Source organism: Bactrocera tryoni, unplaced genomic scaffold, assembly GCF_016617805.1.
Source record: "Bactrocera tryoni isolate S06 unplaced genomic scaffold, CSIRO_BtryS06_freeze2 scaffold_11, whole genome shotgun sequence".
In the NCBI taxonomy this organism is placed as follows: domain Eukaryota; kingdom Metazoa; phylum Arthropoda; class Insecta; order Diptera; family Tephritidae; genus Bactrocera; species Bactrocera tryoni.
Window position 1 is genome coordinate 1,943,812 of NW_024395824.1, and position 23,289 is coordinate 1,967,100.

At 35.2% G+C, this 23,289-nt stretch overlaps 1 protein-coding gene across 1 annotated transcript; it reads left to right on the top strand.

The window, feature by feature from the left end:
- The first annotated feature begins 6,091 nt into the window (after positions 1 to 6,091).
- Positions 6,092 to 10,234, top strand: LOC120779540. The gene is made up of 2 exons (XM_040111886.1): positions 6,092 to 6,431; positions 10,073 to 10,234. The coding sequence occupies exons 1-2, from the start codon at positions 6,096 to 6,098 to the stop codon at positions 10,232 to 10,234; spliced, it is 498 nt and encodes a 165-aa protein (XP_039967820.1). The 5' UTR covers positions 6,092 to 6,095.
- The last annotated feature ends 13,055 nt before the right edge of the window (positions 10,235 to 23,289 follow it).

The window sequence follows — 23,289 nt, forward strand, 5'->3', positions numbered from 1 at the left end:
GTCGTTCGAACGCGAACTACCAATCGTAATAGACAAATTTATGGAAATGTGAGCAACATTCTTTAAATTTTAAGTGTTCTATAATTTTTAGTAATAAAGAACATAAACAAGAAACCAATGAATGGAATATCTCATTAAAAATTAAAAAAAATTATTCATATGAACAAAACTTTTGTATTTTAGTTGACAATAAAAATAAAATTATTTACAAGGTTAAGGGCATATAGAATTTTGAATTAAATTTATTAAAGAATACTTTATTTGATCTCTTATCGTTTGGTCGATTGCGGTGAAGCGGTTCACTACCCCGTTGTCCATTTCTTGTGTGTGATAAGAATCGCCATTTTGAGGGGTGCAACTTGTAAATTTTATGCAGATGTTATGTAATGCCTCACAAACGTTAGCAAATCTTCCACTTTTGTGGGGTGATACCTTCCTCTCTTGCCATATCCTAAAATTCTGCACCGTCTTTTTAAGATTCCAGCTCTTTATTCAACGATACATCTAAAAAGAAAATTTTGTTAATGAGGATTCATAATTTTTTTTACACCTATGCTATTGCTACAATCTCTTAGCTACCTCCGCACTATTTTTGTATGCCCATCACTTTCACTAGAGCTCAAATGAAAAAACAAAGTTGGATTCATTTTGATATTTAATTAGCTTTTGTTAGTTTATTGAAAATTTCGCAACAGTTTTGACAGTTCCACATCTATTGTGACCTAAAAATACGATCCAAAGCAATGTGGAATTTAAAAACTATTGTGAATTGAAAATATTACGATTCGTTTGCTATTGTATGTCATAATGCCAATCACTGCATACGATTGACATATCACGTAATTTTCTTTCGTATGTTTGCCGATGCATGGACGGATGTAACGATTCGATCCCTGAATTTACAATATATTGAAGTGGATGATTGTTTATTTTCATTATTATTTATTGATCAGAAACAATGTCGATCGATTCTGGGAGTTGCAGCGGATGCTTGTTCTAACAAATTTCTGTATGTTGTTGCACTTTAACAACGACATTGTTGCAATGAATGTTGTTATGTTGAAATAAATATTTGCTGTGTTAACTACAAATTTCTGTACGTTGTTGAGCTTCAACAACGACATTGTTGCAATGAATGTTGTTCTTCTTCTTCTTAATTGGCGTAGACACCGCTTACGCGATTATAGCCGAGTTAACAACAGCGCGCCAGTCGTTTTTTCTTTTCGCTACGGGGCGCCAATTGGATATTCCAAGCGAAGTCAGGTCCATCTCCACTTGGTCCTTCCAACGGAGTGCAGGTCTTCCTCTTCCTCTGCTTACCCCGGCGGGTACTGCGTCGATTACTTTCAGAGCTGGAGTGTTTTCATCCATCCGGACAACATGACCTAGCCAGCGTAGCCGCTTTCTTTTAATTCGCTGAAATATGTCAATGTCGTCGTATATCTCGTACAGCTCATCGTTCCATCGAAACCATAAATCTTTCGCAGAACTTTTCTCTCGAAATCTCGTAACGTCGACTCATCGGTTGTTGTCATCGTCCAAGCCTCTGCACCATATAGCAGGACGGGAATTATGAGCGACTTATAGAGTTTAGCTTTTGTTCGTCGAGAGAGGACTTTACTTTTCAATTGCCAACTCAGTCCGAAGTAGCACCTGTTGGCAAGAGTTATCCTGCGTTGGATTTCCAGGCTGACATCATTGGTGGTGTTAATGCTGGTTCCTAAATAGACGAAATTATCTACAACTTCAAAGTTATGACTGTCAACAGTGACGTGAGAGCCAAGTCGCGAGTGCGACGACCGTTTGTTTGATGACAGGAGATATTTCGTTTTGCCCTCGTTCACTGCCAGACCCATTTTCTGTGCTTCCTTGTCCAGCCTGGAGAAAGCAGAACTAACGGCGCGGGTGTTGAGGCCGATGATATCAATATCATCGGCATACGCCAGCAGCTTTACACTCTTATAGAAGATGTTACCTTCTCTATTTAGTTCTGCAGCTCGAACTATTTTGTCCAGAAGCAGGTTGAAGAAGTCGCACGATAGGGAGTCGCCTTGTCTGAAACCTCGTTTGGTATCGAACGACTCGCAGAGGTCCTTCCCGATCCTGACGGAGCTTTTCGTGTTGCTCAACGTCAGTTTACACAGTCGTATTAGTTTTGGGGGGATACCAAATTCAGACATCGCGGCATAAAGGCAGCTCCTTTTCGTGCTGTCGAAAGCAGCTTTGGAATCGACGAAGAGGTGGTGTGTGTCGATTCTCCTTTCACGGGTCTTTTCCAAGATTTGGCGCATGGTGAATATCTGGTCGGTTGTTGATTTTCCAAGTCTGAAGCCACACTGATAAGGTCCAATCAGTTTGTTGACCGTGGGCTTTAATCTTTCACACAATACGCTCGATAGAACCTTATATGCGATGTTGGGGAGGCTGAACCCACGGTAGTTGGCGCAGATCGTAGGGTCTCCTTTTTATGGATTGGGCATAGCACACTTAAATTCCAATCGTTGGGCATGCTTTCGTCCGACCATATTTTACAAAGAAGCTGATGCATGCTCCCTATTAGTTCTTCGCCGCCGTGTTTGAATAGCTCGGCCGGTAGTCCGTCGGCCCCTGCCGCTTTGTTGTTCTTCAGGCGGGCAATTGCTATTCGAACTTCTTCATGGTCGGGAAATGGAACGTCTGCTCCATCGTCATCGATTGGGGAATCAGGTTCGCCTTCTCCTGGCGTTGTGAATTCACTGCCATTCAGCAGGCTGGAGAAGTGTTCCCTCCATTTTAATTTGAGCATTTAAGTATGTTCTGGGCATTGGTGACTAGATCACCTTTGCGGGTTCTACAAGAGTATGCTCCGGTCTTGAAACCTTCTGTAAGCCGCCGCATTTTTTCGGAGAATTTTCGAGCATTACCCCTGTCGGCAGGCTTATCAAGCTCTTCGTACTCACGCATTTCAGCCTCTTTCTTTTTCTGTCTGAAAATGCGTCTCGCTTCCCTTTTCAACTCTCGGTATCTATCCCATTCCGCACGTGTTGTGGTCGATCGTAACGTTGCGAGGTAGGCAGTATGTTTTCTCTCCGCTGCGACACGGCACTCCTCGTCGTACCAGCTGTTCTTTAGCACTTTCCGAAAACCAATGGCTGCGGTTGCAGCTGTACGTAAGGAATTTGAAATGCCGTACCACAGTTCCCTCATACCGAGTTGTTGACGAGTCCTCTCAGAGAGCAGGAGTGCAAGCCGAGTAGAAAATCGTTCGGCTGTCTGTTGTGATTGCAGCTTCTCGACATCGAACCTTTCTTGTGTTTGTTGGCGTGCGTTTTTTGCTGCACAGAGGCGGGTGCGAATCTTGACTGCAACAAGATAGTGGTCCGAGTGGATGTTAGGACCTCGGAGCGCACGCACATCTAAAACACTGGAGACGTGTCTTCCGTCTATCACAACATGATCGATCTGGTTGGTAGTTTTTCGATCCGGAGACAGCCAGGTAGCTTGATGAATCTTCTTATGCTGGAATCTAGTAATACAGATAACCATATTTCGGGCCCCGGCGAAGTCAATCAGCCTCAACCCATTTGGGGAAGTTTCGTCGTGGAGGCTGAATTTGCCGACCGTAGTGTCAAAGATACCTTCTTTGCCCACCTTGGCGTTAAAGTCGCCAAGCACGATTTTGACATCGTGGTGGGGTCACTCTCATAAGCGCGCTCCAAGCGCTCATAGAAGCATCTTTGGTCACATCGTCCTTCTCTTCCGTCGGGGCGTGGGCGCAAATCAGCGATATGTTGAAGAACCTCGCTTTGATGCGGTTTGTGGCTAGACGTTCATTCACCGGAGATAGTACTCGGCGACGGAGTCTCTCTCCCACCACGAATCCCACACCAAACTTGCGCTCCTTTATATGGCCACTGTAGTAAATGTTACAAGGACCTACTCGTCGCTGTCCTTATTCCGTCCATCGTATTTCTTGGACGGCGGTGATGTCAGCCTTTATTTTCGCGAGGACATCAACCAGCTGGGCAGCGGCACCTTCCCAATTAAGGGTCCGGACATTCCAGGTGTATGCCCTCAAATCGTAGTCCTTATTTCGTTTGCCATGGTCGTCATCAAAAGGGGGGTCTCTCATCCGAGGCTGTGTTTTCTTTTTCATTGGGAATGTTTTTTTTACGTGGCGGGTCCCTAACCGAGCGCACAACCCTATGTAGGGGATGTTTCGCCTTCTCACATTAGCTCACCTTTGAACGAATGTTCTTAAGCTGCCCAGAGGATACTTGGTCAAAGACCGGAAGTAGTGAGCTGTTTGAGCCATGTATAAAAGAATCGTATCTGGCCACTCCCAAGTGAATGGCGATAAGAGAACTTTCCTCACTTGCGTGAACTTCTACACATGACTCCATCCTCCAAGAGAGATTATGTTGCATTTTAAATTAAATTTGCATTAGCCATTTTTTTACGGGAAATAAAGAAGTGCTATGCTGCCGTGACGTCTACGTCACATTGGTCCTGATTAACCATTAATCACTCACCCTTCTTACCTGATCTGGCACCCTGTGATTTTTACCTATTTGGAAAACTTCATTATCTCATGAAAGGACACTGGTTTCAGGACATTTCAGCTATCCAAAAGGCGACAACCGATATTCTCAAGAGCATTTCGAAAAATGACCTTAAACACTCATTTGAAATGCTAATTGATCGGGCTAAACGCTGTATCGAAGCACAAGGTAACTGCTTTGAATAAAAAAATATAACTTTTGAAAAATATTAATTTTTTGTTGCTTTTTTTTAACAGTCCTGTTGTTTTTGCGACAGATCTTGTATATATATATGTAGATGAGTGCATTAAAAGTACACGCACTTGTATGTGCACCCGCAAAAAACACACTTGGGCACCCACAACAAATATTGCACTTAAATAAAAGAACTGCATTTACCTGGATGCAACGTTGGGACAGCATTCCTTTTGAGAATTCTTGTGCCAATTGCCTCTCTTTCATAATGTTTCTCACAAATGAATGGGTTGGTGGCTGAAAAGTGGCCAGTGGGAGAAATTTTTAGGTTCTCCTTCCACTTTTCAGCCAGCTCCCATTCATTTGGGAAACTGAACAATCGGGGTACCCCACCGCTGGTACTCTCACACGCGAGTTATGTGTACACTATCATCCCAACCAGACACCACACAACAAAATACTATAAATTGGACAAAATAAAAGATTAAAGAAAAACAAGTAAACATTACAAAAAATATAAGATAACAAGTAGAGATAAAGAACATAATGCAAATGTATACAAACATGTTTTGGTTCTTATGTTTGACTATAATGATAACCCAAACATTATCGGGTAAACCTCCCACAGTCATGTTTGTTTGCATTCAATAGAAAAATAAGATTACATTTTACAAATATTGTATTCATAATGCAAATGCATACAAACATGTTTTGAGTCCTTATGTTTGACTATATATTGATAACCCAAACATTATCGGGTAAACCCCACAGTCATGTTTGTTTGCATTCAATAGAAAATAAGATTACATTTTACAAATATTGTATTTCATAAGAAAATAAACAAAACAAAGAAATAGATTAAGAAAATTGTAATCACTTTAGTAGTTATATAAGCAGAACATAACTTGAAACATCAGAGAATAAAATATAATGTCATAGAAACAACATCATTGGCATTTTTATTCCTCCGCTCGAACGAACCTAAAACTGGCGCAGTCGGTAAAAACAAACTGCAAAGTTGAGCGATACTAAAAACTGAAATTTTTAAGTTTCGTAAGCTTTAGCAACGGGAAGCAAATCTTAAGATTAGCTCCCATTTTAAAAAGATCTCTTATATATACAAATATATAAGTCGGTCGGCACAGATAGCCAAGTTTAAGAAATTTAAGTTTCTACACAAGTTATCTGGAACGTCGGAGAGCGACTCCGAGGACTACAATTTGTGAAGGCGAAGAATAGCTTCATTCCGCCCATCAACATTACCAGGAAGAGTGGGATTAAAGATTAATGCCCCACACACAGAAGACGCAGAAAGAGCGAAGTGCACCATACAAAGCAACAACAACAAGTTCAGTTGTAATAAAAAAGGATACATCAGCAATGAATCCAGGCGAGCAGCAACCACTTCAGATGACAGGATCGCAAATTTTGAAGGAAGCTTCAAGAATCATGGACTTTGACGGCAGAGATTTATCATCATTCATCAGGGAAGTTGACATGATCCTTCCTTTATTCAACCCCAACCCATCAATGTTGGAATTTGTAACGCAGCGACACGTCAAAACAAAAATTAAAGGAGAAGCAGCAAGTGTCATCCGGCCTTTGGGACCTACACCAACATGGCAGCAAATGAGAGAAGAACTCATAAAGAATTTTGGAGTAAAGGAGTCGTACCACACCCTTTACAATCAGGCGATTGTACTACGAAACTATAACGTAAGTCAATATTTCCAAAATTTAAAAGATATTTTAGATAAACTAAATTTAAAACATGAATTCGATAGGATAAAGCCTATAGAATTTTCCCCAATTAACAACGAAAGTTTAATTCTAAAAACATTTTTAAATGGGATACACCCCAACTTAAGCAGTGTAGTGATTAGTAGAAATATAAGCACCATTAGAGAGGCTTTTTAGCGTTCTTCAAGAGACAGGGATTTGCTATAATACAATTTGATAAAAGACAAAACAATTATAAAAGAAATAATTATAGAAATTTTTCAAATAGAAATTCTTTGTCTCACAATTTTGGCAATTTAATAATGAACCAGTATATGTGCAAAATTCCAATAATTTTCAATTTGGACAAAATCAGCCGAGAGAATTTCGTAACAATTCTAACCAAAATGACAATTATCAACAATTTAGCTTTGGACAAAGTAGGCAAAATAATTCACAACAATCTAGAAGATATAATTCAGTCCAAAGGAGACAAAACCCCCCTGAACCGATGGAAATAGATCACGTTCAAGAACAAGCAAATTTTCGGTTGCCAGCCCAAAACAATCGTTACCGATAATAGAAGTGACCATAAAAAATTCCAAAATTAAATGTCTTATTGACACAGGGTCTACAACATCATTATTGAAATATAATGTGTTAAAAGATTATGAATGCATTGAGCTTGATAAACCAATACACTTTAGCACCATTAAGGAAAATTTTTCCCTAAATAAAGAGTTAGTCACCCCAACCCCAAACGAATTCAATGAAAAAAGTTATATACATTGGAAACTAACCAACATAAAAAATAAAAACTTTGATGCAATAATATGACAAAATATTTTAAAACCTATTAAAGCAATAATTAACTTAGAAAAGGAGTATGTAGAAATAAACGGCAATAAAATTAAATTTATAAACTCATGCCCTTACAATTACGAAGATATTAATATACTTACAGAATGTAAAGAGAATTTGCTAGATATTTTATCAAATAGTGACATGAATGAAGAAGAAAAAGCAAAAATTAGAATACATTCTAAAAAGCAAATAGCGATTTATTTTTCCAGAAGGTAAAAACCTTTCTCATACTCATGAAATTCAGCATGAAATAGTTACAAAAACAAGTAGACCAACTTATAATAAAATTTATAGATATCCCCAAATTCATGAAGAAGAAATTATTAGACAGATGAACGAGATGTTGCCCCAAGGTATAATTAAAGAAAGTAATTCCCCGTACAACTCGCCTCTTTGGATTGTACCGAAAAAGCAAGACAATTCAATGAAGAAAAAATGGAGAATAGTTATTGACTACAGGAAGCTAAACGAAGTCACTATAGATGACAAATTTCCAATACCCTATATAGAAACAATACTCAGCAAACTTGGAAGAGCTCAGTATTTTACAACATTAGATCTTGCAAAAGGCTTTCATCAAGCATTAATAAAAGAAGAAGATAGACCAAAAACAGCTTTCTCTACACCCCAAGGACACTTTGAATTTATAAGAATGCCGTTCGGACTAAAGAATGCACCAGCAACTTTCCAACGTTTAATGAATTCAGTTCTTAGGGAATATATCAACAAGATATGTGTAGTTTATTTAGACGACATCTTAATTTTTAGTTCAAGTATTGAAGAACATACCCAAAATATCACCAAAATATTTTCAGCATTAAGAAAACATAATTTAAAGATTCAGGTAGATAAATGCAAATTTTTCGCGAAAACAACTGAATTTCTAGGTCACACTTTAACAACAGAAGGGATACAACCAAATTTAAGCAAAATCGAAAACATACAAAAACTAAAGTTGCCTACTACATCAAAGCAAATTAAATCATTCCTAGGTATAACAGGTTATTATAGAAAATTTGTAAGAGATTACGCTAAAGTAGCACATGGTTTAACAAAATATTTAAAACAGGATATTAAAATAAACACTCGCGATCCTCAGTACATATCATCCTTTGAAAAACTTAAAAATCTATTAGTAAGCCCACCAATATTGAAATATCCAGACTTTAATAAAAATTTGGCATTTCAACTGATGCAAATGACTTTGCAATTGGCGCAGTATTAACCCAGGACAGTCATCCTATAAGCTATGCTAGTCGAACACTTAACAAACACGAAAGAAGTTATTCCACTACAGAAAAAGAACTACTAGCTATTGTCTGGGCAGTGACATATTATAGACCATACATTTATGGCAGAGCATTCGATCTCTTAACCGATCACCAACCACTTAAGTGGCTCCAAATAAAAAACAAGGGAAAAGACATTAACCCAAGATTGCAAAGATGGTTAATTAAACTAGGTGAATACAATATTAATATAAATTACGTGAAAGGAAAGGAAAATAACGTAGCCGATTTTCTAAGTAGAATAGATAGTAACACAGGAAGAAGACAACATAAGCACAAATGCTACAATCCACTCTCAAGAGGAGGAACTAAATGATCATTTTCCAATTTTACACACTATTGTAAATCGCTTCAATACACAAATCATTTTAACAAACAAGAAAATTATGGAATCTGAAGAACTAGGCAACACGAAGAAAATTTTTATTAGCGCAGAAGATATAAAAAATAATAATTTCATAGATCTTTGTCGTAAGCACATAACTAGTGGAAAAGTAGGTATTTTTTCTTATTTAACCGATAATCAGTACAATATAGTTCAGCAAAAGCTTATTCAAATATTTAATAGACATGTAAAGTTTTTTAGATGTGAATTCCATGCTAAAGATATGAAAAATGAAGAACAAGTTTATAAACAAATTGCTCAATATCATAAAAATGAAACAGGCCAGGTATTAACGAAAATTATGAAAAATTGAAAAAACTAATATACTGGAAAAATTTGAAAGTTTTGATTCAAAAATATATAAATAATTGCGACGTTTGCAATAGAGCAAAATATGATAGAAAACCTTTAAAACCAAAATTTCAATTAACGAAAACACCATCAGATATAAATGAAATAGTTCACGCGGATATATACATAAATAAAAAATGTTACTTCCTTACTTTTATAGACAAATTTGCGAAATTTGCTATGGCATTTCAGCTAGAAGATAGAAACAGTATAACAGAAAAGCTTAGATTATTCTTTTCTATCAAAGGTAGACCCAGAATGTTAATATTAGATAATGAATTCAACTCAATTAACATAAAAGATTTTTTTAGGAAAGAAGAAATAGAAGTTCATTTTACAAAACCAAACAGTCATACTGGGAATTCAGATATCGAAAGATTTCATAATACTCTATCCGAAAGAATTAGAGTCCTAGAAATTGAAAAACCAAGCCTTTCGACAGCGGAAAAAGTATTTCAAAGCATAGAATGGTATAACAAATCTTATCATTCTACAATTAAAGCCACACCTCTTGAGGTTATAAATGGAAAAACTGATAAGAATTTGATTAAAGACACTATTCCAGAAGACTAAAAAGAAAAATGCATAGGAAAACTAAATAGAAATAGAGAAAGAGTTTAATAACACTCAAAAAGAAGGTTACGTAAAAAATTATAAAGCAGTTCGGCACAAATACGAACCAAGGTATAGAAAATTACCATTAGATAATATTCACCCGACAAATATTAAACGTCCAAACAAATTTTTAGGTCAAATACATCTTCAAAATAACATTGATGATAGCAATTGTAATAATTAGCAATGCAGCCATAATTAGCAATGCAGCCAACTGGATGAAATACATACCGACAATGGATACGCAGAAATTATCACCAACACTAAACAGATTGTTACATCATCTGACCTCGTAATTCACATAATTGACCCTCGCGAAATTCTTTACATACTAAATAATATAACAAAAATCTCGCAAACATATTCACATTTACATTACTACACCCTATCTAATGAAATTGAAATCTTGAGAGGTAAAATCAAAACATTAATCCCAAGAAAAAGAAGTTAGTAGAAAAAAGAGAGGGTTAATTAACGGTATAGGTTCTGTACATAAATTTCTATTTGGAACGATGGATGATGGAGATAGAATAGATATTGAAAATCACCTTAAGAAAGTAGATGAAAATTTACATAATTCAATTACAGCTCTCGACCACCAAATAAAAATTAATAATTTCTTTTCGAACACGTTTACAAAATTAAAACAAATTATTGAAGACGAAAGAAATAATTCTTTAGTGTATCAAGAGAGAACAGACAAAATATTGATTCTTCATGAACAAACAATAAAGATAAACATTCTCAAAGACGCAGTAAACCAGATTCAGGAAAACATTATTTCAGCAAAAAATGGTATTTTTCACCCAAGCATTTTAACAAATGAAGAAATTTATAATTACAACATAGACCTCAACAAACTTCAATATATAAAATTATGCGCCGTGGAATATAAAGAAAATTTGTTAATGTTCGTAGTCAAAATCCCAAAAGAATTTCAATCGGTACAATTAAAAACTATTATTCCTATACCAAACACAGCAGGTAAAGAAATAACTTGTAGAAATCGAAAATGTTTTTGAATACAAAAATGTCACTTATAAATTCGAAGAAGCTAAAACACTCAATGAACTACAAATTTCTAAACATTGCATCTACTTATTAAATTGTGAACTTATCAAAAATAGCATTACAGAAATTTTACAAATTGATGAAGAAACTATTTTAATAAAAAATGCAAATGGCATAGAACTAAACCAGAACTGCGACAACAGAAAAATTAAGTTGAAAAACACTACATTGATTCATTATAATAACTGCACTATTAAGACCCTATACCAAACATTCTCAAATACTACAATCAGAGATTCTATTATCCAAACTATGATACTCACAATTTCACTAACAAAATTACAATTAACGACCTTGTATTTAAAAACGAAGAAAATTTAAAAGAAATTAATGAATTAAAATATCACAAAAATATCTCTCATATTGGAATATCAACTTTAAGTATTATTGTGATTATAATAATAATTTTAATATCTTGTAAAATTAAAAAAATGAAAAACAATACTATTCAAACTCAGAGAGTTTTCCATTAGGGAGGAGGAGTTATGTGTGGCACTTATCATCCCAACCAGACACCACACAACAAAATACTATAAATTGGACAAAATAAAAGATTAAAGAAAAAACAAATAAACATTACAAAAAATATAAGATAACAAGTAGAGATAAAGAACATAATGCAAATGTATACAAACATGTTTTGTTCTTTATGTTTTGACTATTAATGACAACCCAAACATTATCGGGTAAACCCCACAGTCATGTTTGTTTGCAGACCAATAGAAAATAAGATTACATTTTACAAATATTGTATTCATAATGCAAATGCATACAAACATGTTTTGGTCCTTATGTTTGACTATAATGATAACCCAAACATTATCGGGTAAACCCCACAGTCATGTTTGTTTGCATTCAATAGAAAAAAAATAAGATTACATTTTACAAATATTGTATTTCATGCAAGAAAATAAACAAAACAAAGAAATAGATTAAGAAAATTGTAATCACTTTAGTAGTTATATAAGCAGAACATAACTTGAAACATCAGAGAATAAAAATATAATGTCATAGAAACAAACATCATTGGCATTTTTATTCCTCCGCTCGAACAAACCTAAAACTCGCGCGCACGCGATACTTTCGAACTTTAGGCATTTTTCGGCACTTTTTAAAATTAATATAGAAAAATCACGTCTGAACCACACCAACTTTATGAAAATAGGCGCAATTATTGACACTTCAATTTTATGTAAAGTTTAAAACATACTTACATATGAATATATAATATATTTGATTTTGGCGCAATTATCGCCACTTGTCAATTTGCCCAATATATTAGTAGGAGAAAGAAGGATGGTTACTTTCATTTGAGAGTAAAACTCAATACCTATTTACATATGATATATACAAAGAACATGTAAGAAGAAGATTTTTACTTAATATGTAAATATTTATTTGATTTTGGTGCAATTATTGACACTTGTCTTAATATACAAAATTGGGCCAAAACGAAAAAATGAAATGCATAATTACTTTTACATGCCAATATGGAAATGCCGACGGCAAAACGCAAAGGCATATATTGCACATACATACAAGCGATTTCTTGGTTGAAAGCAAAAATTTAAGCATAAGAAATATAAATGCCGACGGCAAAACGAAATTCCTGGTTGAAAGCTGACATGAATCATGAAAATATCATCATAATGTTTAGGTAAATATTTTATTTATTTAAAATGACTTATTATAAAATAAGATTAAATTAACATAAAATAGTTTGAAAAATAAAAAATAAAAAAAGTGCTTCATACATACATATTTCCATACAAAATGGAACATATTTCCTATGGAATATCAAAGAAATTATTTTTTTTCAATATTCTCTGTTTGGGAGTATCATTATGGGCATGCATACATATATTTATGTCTCTTCATATTCTTGAGAAACTCAGACAGAGAACAAAAAACAATGTCTTTATGTTCACGCTCATTGTGTTATTATTTGGGTAATAATACAAAATATACTCTATTATATATTTTTAATGATTTTATGGAATCATCATGAAATACATACTATGAATGTATGTAGGTAAATTTTAATATACATGTGGGAATGGGAATGGGATATCGGGGTAGGTGGCAACTCTACGCAGGCGAACGGAGGAACGACAGAACATGAAACGAACAGACAGAGGACGAAGTAGGAAAAACGGAGAAGGTATGCACAGTCAAGTAATATACACCGAGGCGCGCACAGCGATAAGTCGTCAAACTATTGCGCGGCGTAGTTTTAAGTGGCCAATTAGTGTCTAAGCATCTATGTACTTTAAACTATTTTAATAAACGTGGTTGTAAATGAATAAACAAAGTGTCTTTTACTACAACTTGGGGGCTCGTCCGTTATATGTGAACAAGTGCGGTGCTAAATAAAAAAGAAAAAAAAAAAACTATTACTCAGGCCCGCAGGCAAATCAAAGTGAAAAGTGATATTGCCAAAGTACGCAGTAGACAAATTAGCGTGCTCGCAAACAAGCGCATGTAAAAAAGTAACGCATTCAAAGACAATTTGATTTGCGCAAAAGCAAAATCAGACAATTTGCAGAATAAAGTGCAGTGAAAACGCGGTGTATGTGCTGTACGTAAATTCTAACATCAACGGGATTTTGGGTGCTCCAACGGACACAGTACCGTTTTACCGGCAAATGACAGTTATTCTAAAACAAGTCTCTGGCCAAGTGGTCACAGTTAAAAGTAGAAAAGACAAATGGAAAGCTTTAAAACGAAAGTGCCAAAAAGACTTTAGCCGGAAAGAGACAGCAACGTACTTGCGTACTATTTATATGAATTTGTGTGTGTCCGCTTACACTCCGAAAAGCAGCGCATTGAACAGTTCTGCCAACAGAAAAGCAGCAGCTTATATACGTTTAAAATCTGAGACGCTTTTATGTACAATATGTACCGATAAACGGCGCAAGCCAAAGCGTCGATCAAGTACATAGTGAGAGTAAGCGTGCATCTACTCGGTATTGCGATAGCAGCGAGAACAACACATCAGGCAGCAGCAGCAAATTAGCGACGGCGAGGAGTAACGTAAATAGAATTACAAGTAGTCGTGGAAATTTTGTGTATTTTTATTCTCTTATTTATATTTGTTATATCTAATTTATCCTAAATTATCTTGATTGAAATTACATACACATATGTCATTGCGGACAAGTAGTTAAAAATTATATTTAATTCTCAGGTTAATATTGTTCATGCTATAAGTGTAAGTTTTGTTTTGGTGTAGTCAACAATTTGTAAGATGGATACCGACACGATTAGGGCAATGACGGTGGAGATGCTGAAAGAAAAACTTAGGGAACTTAATTTAAGTGGTGTCGGTAGGAAAAAAGAATTACAGCTGCGATTGCTACAGCACATGGTTTTTGAAGGGGAAGAAGAAGCAGGTGAAGATGCTCTTAGTGAAAATGAATCGACAAATTCAATTTACGATGATGCTCCGGCTGATAATTTAGGTGGGCAAAGAGCGATGTTTACACTGCGCGATATAGAAGATAGTGTTTCGCCATTTTCGGGTGATGGTACGCGCGGAGTGAATCAATGGGTGGAGGAATTCGAAGATGTTGCCGACACTGTAGGTTGGAGTGGCCTACAGAGGTATGTGTATGCGAAACAATTGCTTAAAGGTGCGGCTAAATCGTTCGCTCGTGGCATAGTAGGTTGCAGAGACTGGAAGAATCTAAAAGATGCATTGTTAGAAGAGTTCGGCGAAAAGTTGTGCGCTTCTGAAATCCACCGCGCGTTGAGAAACAGACGAAAGGAGGCTAGGGAAAGCATCTACGAATATTTGTACGCACTGATAGAAATAGGGAAACCTATCAATCTCGATGAAAGGAGTATGGTGGAATATTTTGTAGAGGGAGTACCAGACGCGAGGTCAAGTAAAGCTAGGCTGTACCAGGCGAAAAGCATAAAGGAGCTAAAAGAACAGATCCGAGTTTACGAAAAAATTAGAGGGGCACCAACGTCGTCAAACAGAGTGTCCACGCCTCAGACAGGGTCAGGGAAAAATTTTAGTGAGAAGATGCCACAAAGGAAAAAGTGTTTCAAATGTGACAAAGAAGGTCATTTTGCCAGAGAATGTCCGGGGTCAGGACCCAGTAATGCAATGTGTTTTAAATGTAGGCAAAGAGGCCATATTGCCAAGGATTGCAAAATGGTTAAAGGTGAGCGAGTAAACACGTTAGGCCACCACAAGGGGAGCAAACGGAAAAGTAGCCTAATATTTATCGATGTGTCAATTAATAACCTTACTTTTAGTGCGCTAGTAGATACAGGCTGCGACTCATGTATAATGAGATACGATACCCTTTTGATGTTAGGTGACATCGAGCTTAGTAGGGAGAAGCGGCAATTGTATGGAATAGGCAAGGGGCAACTCACGACGTTGGGTTGCTTTGACGCTGAAATCGAGATCGACGAGATGGTGTTGGAAATTACTTTCCACGTAGTAAGAGAACGCGATATACAGTACGCTGCCATAATAGGAAGCGATGTCCTCAAGGACGTGGAAATGGTTTTTAGGCAAGGGAGAGTAACGTTCAAGAAACAGAGTACTCGAGTAGCACCGGGTAGTGATGACATCGATGTGAAAGTTAGCAAGGCAGAGTCGGAGTGCCAGGATGGCAGTTCTGGAGAGGTTGAGACCGAGAGGAGGGTTTCGCACCGTAAGTCGGTGGAGTTGACAGGATTAGCCCAGGGTGAAGTTTCTAGGGAAGGTGTCAGCGTAGAATGGGGAAATGGTTTCTTGAGAGAGTTTGATGCGTTGTGTCTAGCCGAGAATGAAGGACCAGAAGAGAAGTCGAAGGGAATCGACATATCGCATTTAGATGGAAGTATTGCCAGGGAAGTAGAGCGCCTTGTTACTACCTACATGCCCGGAAAGCCGTCAAGCGCACCGGTGCAGATGAAGCTTATTCTATCGGATGATAGGCAGCGTCCACGTCGAACGTCAGTTGAAGACCAGCGTTACATAGATGAACAGGTGCAAGCCATGCTAGAAGAGGGGATTATGCAATACTGCACTTCGAAATATGCGTCGCCTTAGGTTCTGACGAAGAAAAAAGATGGGACGAAGCGGTTTTGTTGCGATTTTCGCAAAATTAACGAGAAAATTGTTAGGGACAACTTCACGATGGCCCTTGTAGACGAAGTGTTAGATAAGTTGCCGGGCGCGAAAGTTTTCACAACCCTCGACCTAAAAAATGGGTTTTATCACGTACCAGTCGAACCTGATTCGCGAAAGTATACTTCGTTTGTCATCCACAGCGGCCAATTTGAATTCTGTTTCGTACCATTTGGTATTACCAACTCACCGGCAGTGTTTTGCAGGTTTATTCGAGCAGTTTTTCAGGATAAGCTCAAAGATGATACGATTATCATATACATGGACGACATCGTTATTCCCGCCAAGGATGAGAACGAATCGTTGGAAAAACTACGTAGAGTACTGAGAAAGGCTAGCGAACATGGCTTACAGATAAAGTGGGATAAATGTCAGTTCAAAAAGAAGCAAATTAATTTTTTGGGGTACATCCTGGAGAACGGTCAAATTTTACCGTCAGTAGAGAAAACCAGGGCCGTGCGAAACTTTCCTATACCGACAAGTAAAAAGGAAATACAGAGTTTTTTAGGCGTTTTATACGAGACTATTCCATAATAGCCAAACCACTCTCAGACTTACTCAGGATGGAAGAAGCTTTTAAAATGGGCGTAGACCTGTTATTAGCTATAGAAGAGTTGAAAAAAGCATTGATTAACGCACCGGCATTAACACTCTTTGACCCTTCTGGGGAAACGGAGGTACACGCAGACGCTTCTAAACAGGGTTTTGGAGCGGTCTTGTTGCAAAGGGATTCAGAGGATCGATTGTTTCACCCTGTCGAATATATGAGCCGCAAAACTACAGTGGCGGAAGAGAAGTATAGCGCATTCGAGCTAGAGGTTTTAGCAGTGGTTAAGACATTGCAGAAATGGAACGTAAACCTTAAAGATAGGAAGTTCAAGATAGTTAGCGATTGCAACGCTTTCGCCATGACGGTCAAGAAGAGAGATGTCCCAGATAGGGTTATGCGGTGGGCTATGTATCTACAAGAATACGACTACATGGTTGAACATAGGTCGGAATCGCGTATGAGGCACGTGGATGCGCTGAGTCGCGTTTATTGTTTACTAGCCGAAGATTCACTAACAGTTAGACTGAGAGAGGCGCAAGAGCAAGATACGTGGATTAGAGCGGTGAAGGAGATCCTGGAAAAAGGAAGTTATGAGAATTTCTTCTTGAAGAACGGTATAGTTTATTGTGACACCATAAGAGAACTGCTCGTAGTACCATCCAGCATGGAAACAGAGATAATTAAACTAGCACACGATCAGAATCATTTTGCTCGGAAAAAGACAGAGGAACTTGTAGAGAAAAACTACTATATACCAGATTTGACAGAAAAGGTGGCAAAAGTTGTAAAGGGATGCGTGGAATGCATAATTGTAGACGCAAAAAGAGGCAAAAAGGAAGGGTTTTTGTGTCCAATAGATAAAGCATGTGAGCCGTTAGGGACCTATCACATTGATCACGTCGGGCCATTAACCGAAACACGCAAGAAATATAACCACATTCTAGTAATAGTGGACGGGTTTTCCAAGTTTACATGGTTATACCCTACAAACTCTACGGGGGTGGATGAGGTGATCGATAGGCTGCAGAGACAGGCTTCGATATTCGACAACCCTAAGCGAGTAGTAACCGATAGAGGGGCAGCATTCACGTCTAATAGCTTCAGGGACTATTGTAATAAAGTAAACATACAACATTTTTTAATCGCAATCACGCGGGAACGGGCAAGTGGAGCGCGTACACAAAACGGTCATTCCAATTATATCTAAGAAGTGTCAAAGCAACCCCACCCAGTGGTACAACCAGGTGCCGAAGATACAACAAGTTTTAAATAACACTGTGCCGCGCAGCACTAGAACATCGCCCTTTAAAATTCTCACTGGGTTAGATATGCGGGTAAACGATTACCCAGATTTGAGACAAATATTAGACGATTTAAGAATAGAGGAGCTAGATACCGAACGAGACGTAGTAAGACAAAGTGCTCAAGAAAATATAAATAAAATACAAAACGAAAACTGTAAAACTTTCAATAAAAATAGGAAACAAGAAGTTAGCTACAACATCGGTGATCTAGTTGCCATCAAAAAGACTCAGTTCGGGACCGCTATGAAACTGAGGCCAAAATATTTAGGACCGTATAGGATAGCCGCCAAGCTAAACCACGGTAGATATGAGGTGAGGAAAGTGGGGAACCAAGAGGGTCCGCTTAGAACAACAACCATAGCTGAAAATATGAAGCCATGGCGCTAGCTATTCGGGGTCGAATAATGTGTCAGGATGACCGATTGTGGGAATGGGATATCGGGGTAGGTGGCAACTCTACGCAGGCGAACGAAGGAACGACAGAACATGAAACGAACAGACAGAGGACGAAGTAGGAAAAACGGGGAAGGTATGCACAGTCAAGTAATATACACCGAGGCGCGCGAATTATGTGTTTAGTCGCGGTAAACGGGTTTTTAAAAAAAAGTCAAAAAATCAAATTAGGTTGCAACGAGGTGACGTTGTTGGACCTCCAGAACAGACTGCTTTATTTGATAAAATTTACTTAAAATGAAACTTATTTTAATTACAAATTGCTTATTAAAAATATTCACTTATTTTTAACATATTATTGTTGAATAAGCATTCTTTTATTAATTCAAATAATTCTTACGAAATTTATTTATTAAATTAATTTCTTATTACTTTATTTGTTTAAGCAAATTGCAAAACCGAAATGGTGTTATGTTGCAATTTGTTTTAACAGTTCGTCGTATTTATCAACTGCTTTGTCAGGTGTTTTACATACGTAGTCGTACATGTAACTACTCCCTCTATATTAGAATTCTCCTGAATTCTTTTATTTAATATTATTTTTATATATTTGTGTTTTTTGATAATGACAGTAGCTACTAATATAATTGTAATTATGCTTAATATGTTGCAAATATGAGATATTTTCGTATGTATTTTCAATTTAACAATGTTTTCTATATTTGATTTATGTTCTTCTACTATTTCGTCAAAAATAATTTTTTTCGTAAAATTCTGACTGTCTTTATATTTTAAAGTTACAATATTTTCTTTTATATCTTCAAAAAAATTTGAAAAATAATAATCATTAATTTTAATTGAACAATTATTAAACCTAATTACATAGTTTCCACTTATTAATGGTAGTTCTTGATTACATGTATTATTAATTTTTAAAGTATTTGCATTTTTAATAACAATTGTTTTATATCTAGTGCTAATATCTCAAGTCTCGTTATTTTTTATGAGTTTACAATTTTTTCTTAAAATACAGTGGTTACTTGGTTTTAATCCTTTCAATGATTTATTTTCTTCAAATGTAAACGTTTTATTTTCATAGTAAATATTTCTTCAATTTTTGCTTCTATTTCATTTTGGTCTTTGTTTGGGATTGCAATAATTGTTCTTATTTTTACATGTTCAAAATTTTTAGGTATTTTAATACCGAATATTAAATAAGTATTATTTAAATTTGCTGTTCCCAATTGTATATATTTAAGTTTATTAAAATCAATATTATATTTTAAAATTTCTTCATTTGTTAATATATTAGGATGTAATATCCCATATTTGGCTGATACTATATTGTCTTGTATATGATCTATTTTACTTTTAATAATTGGATTTTAGTGTATTGGTCTAAGTATAGATTTTGTTTATCATCATACATTAAAACTTATTTATAGAATTAAGTTCTTTTTCGATTTTTATCCTATCACTTTTAATAATTTTCTTAAGATACTCCAGAGCTGAATTAAAATAGTCGTTGACTTCAATTTGATGATTTATTGATTCATTAGTTCGTAAAAGGTGTGTTTGTATGTTTTGCCTATCGTCTTCGTCCATTGTACCAAAGAGCCATTTCGACATTGTGCCCATTGCGTTAACTAAACCTCTTTTATTTCTGTTTTTGTTTGGCATGAGTGTCATTAGCTTATTCCTAACTTCTAGTAACTCCCTTTGTAATATTTTTTTATTTTCTATTTTCATTAAAATTACATTATCTGTCATATCATTAATGATATTTTCTATTTGTTGAAGATCTATCATATGTATAACTATGTCGCTGTCTTTAGGTATTTCTTGATTTCTAATTTCTAAATCTATGAATCCGTTTTGTTCCGTTATTTCTGTCAAATCTATTGTCCCGTCACAATGTTGTGTCATTAAAGCTATTACTGTCCACATTATCCAAATCAATAAATTTTAAAGGTCTTTTTATATTACTAGTATGGATTTTTTCTAAGTTTTGTTTTCTATATTTAGGCTGTTCCTTGTGCCTAACTGCTTTATAATTTTTTATAAATCCTTCCGCTCTTTGTTCTGTATAGTCTTCCCTGTTCCTATTTAGTTTGTTGATTGTCTTTTCTTTTTGCTGTTCTAAATTTTTTCTTACTATCTCTTTATCTACTTTATTGTTATATATCTCGTTGAGTGCGAATTTTATTGTAGAATGAAATCTATCGTTATAATTCCTAATAGCTTTTTCAATTAGCTGCTTAATTGATACATTTTTATTTAATTTATATAACATTCAAAATTTTTCAGAAATTGTATTATGAAATCTTTCAATGTCTGCATTACCCGTATGGTTGTTGGGTTTGGTTAAATGGAGTTTTATATTTTCATTATTTAAAAATTCCCTAATTCTTGTAGCATTAAATTCATTGTCAGCTACTATTTTCTTTGGTTTTCCAATTTTGGTAAAATAATCTTCTAATTGTTCAATGAATGTTATATGATTTCTATCAGTTAAAGGATATGCTACTCCATATTTGGAAAATTTGTCTATGATTGTTAAAAAATGGAATCTTTTTATTACATAGGTGTCTATGTGGATTATTTCATTATTCTTCGTAGGCGTTTCTGTATGAAAAAATGTTTGTTTAATAGGTCTCCCATCATATTTTACTTCTTGACATGTTTCGCATTGATTAATTACTATTTGTATTAACTCTCCTAATTTATAAATTTTATTTCTAAGTTGATTATATGTTTCTTGTATGCCCGAATGCATACTTTCTCTAATGTGATACAACGAAATTTGCTTAACAGCTTCCACTTCTGTTTCTATATCCTGTGCTCTCATTGTGCTCTTTATAAATTCTAATTGTTTATCGTTTGAAAACATTTCTATTAGTTTCTCTTGTACTATGTTGTATTGTCGCTCGGGTAATTCCGAATAAATTCCTACTTTTCCTTTTGTTATATATTTTTTAAATATTTCACTCAATCTATCGAAATCATACTCTGAAATAAAAATAATTCTTTTTCCATGTATCTGTTTTAGTTCTTCTGTCTTGTTGTTTGTCAAAATAATTTGGGTTTTATATTTATTAACTATCTCCTCCTTGATATAAAAATGATCTTGTAAATTTTCTTCTGCTGAATGTATTGTTTGCATTGATGTATCGTCATCTAAATTGTTAACTATATTTAGGTCGTGCTCTGAAATTTCATCGGTATTTTCATCTTTATTTCCTTTTATCTCATCTTCATTATCTTGTATTCTGCTAAGAAAATCTGCTACTCTGTTTTCCTTTCCTTTAATATATTCGATGTCAAATTGATATTCACCTAATTTTAACAACCATCTTTGATGTTTTGGTGACATGTCTTTCCCTCTATATTTTGAATGTAAATATTTAATTGGTTGGTGATCTGTTACGATCTTAAATTTTCTACCGTATAAATATGGTCTAAAGTAGTTTACGCTCAAATAATTGCTAAAAATTCCTTATCAGTTGCTGAATAATTTCGTTCATGATTATTTAAGGTTCTTGATGCATAACATATTGGGTGTCCTTCTTGAGATATAAATGCTCCTATTGCATAATTTGATGCATCTGTAGTTAATGTAAATGCTTTTTCAAAATTTGGATACCGTAAAATTGGATGCGAGCTTATTAATCGTTTAAGTTTTTCGAATGCTTCTATATATGAAGGATCTTTTATATTAACTCGGACTCCTTTTTTTAGATATTTTGTAATTGGTTGTGCTACCTTTGCATAGTCCTTAACAAATTTCCTATAATAACCTGTTATACCTAAAAAGCTCTTAATTTGTTTTTCCGTTTTTGGTAATTCTAATTCTTCTATTACTTTGATTTTATTTGGATTGGGCTTGATACCATCTTTTGTTAGAATATGTCCTAAAAATTCGGTTTCTTTTTTCAGAAAATTACATTTATCCATTTGTATTTTTAAATTTTTTGATTCTAATACCTTGAAAATATCTCTAATTGATTGTATATGTTCCTGTAACGTTGTGCTAAAGATTAGTATATCATCTAAGTATACTACGCATGTTTTGTTTATAAAGTCTCGTAAAATTTCGTTCATGAGTCGTTGAAAGGTTGCTGGTGCATTCTTTAACCCGAATGGCATTCTTGTAAATTCATACAAGCCATGAGGTGTTACGAACGCTGTTTTACACCTATCTTCCTCTTTGATTGTAATTTGATGATAACCTTTGCTAAGTCTAGTGTAGTAAAATATTGGGCTCGTCCCAATTTATCTAAAATTGAATCAATGTTAGGAAGAGGATATTTATCATCTATAGTTACCTCATTTAACTTCCTATAATCGATTACTATCCTGTACTTTCTTTTCCCTGAATTATCCATTTTCTTTGGAATTACTATTAAAGGGCTGGAATATCGAGAATTACTTTTCCTTATAATTCCTTGTTCTTCCATTTCTCTGATTTGTTTTCTAACTTCTTCTTCATGCTGGGGTGGATATCTATATAATTTAGAATTTATTTGCTCTTCTGTAGTAGTTTTTATTTCGTGTTGAATTTCCGTAGTACTTGTTAATTTTTCTCCTTCTTTAAATAAAAGGTTTTCGAATTTTTTCAATAATTTCGTGATTTCTCTAAACTCTTCTGCATTTAAATGATCTAATTTAATTTCTTTTAATTTCTCATTTGTTGTTTCTAGGGTACATATTTCACTGAAATTGAATGGTTTATTTAAAAATTCTGATTCTCTTTTATTTAGTGAAATTTTTCCATCTATTAGATTTATCATCGTGTTTAAATGATTTAATAAATCAATTCCTATTATGAAATTATATTTCCTATTTTTTAATGATGTTGATCTCCATCTTATATATGCGTTTTCAGGTAAATTGAATTCTTTT

Bases quoted from the DNA above. Each gene is read 5' to 3' on its own strand.
- LOC120779540 (XM_040111886.1), top strand. From the start codon at position 6,096: ATGAATCCAGGCGAGCAGCAACCACTTCAGATGACAGGATCGCAAATT. The intron at 6,432-10,072 runs GTAAGTCAATAT...ACAAATTTTTAG, and splicing joins TTGTACTACGAAACTATAAC to GTCAAATACATCTTCAAAAT.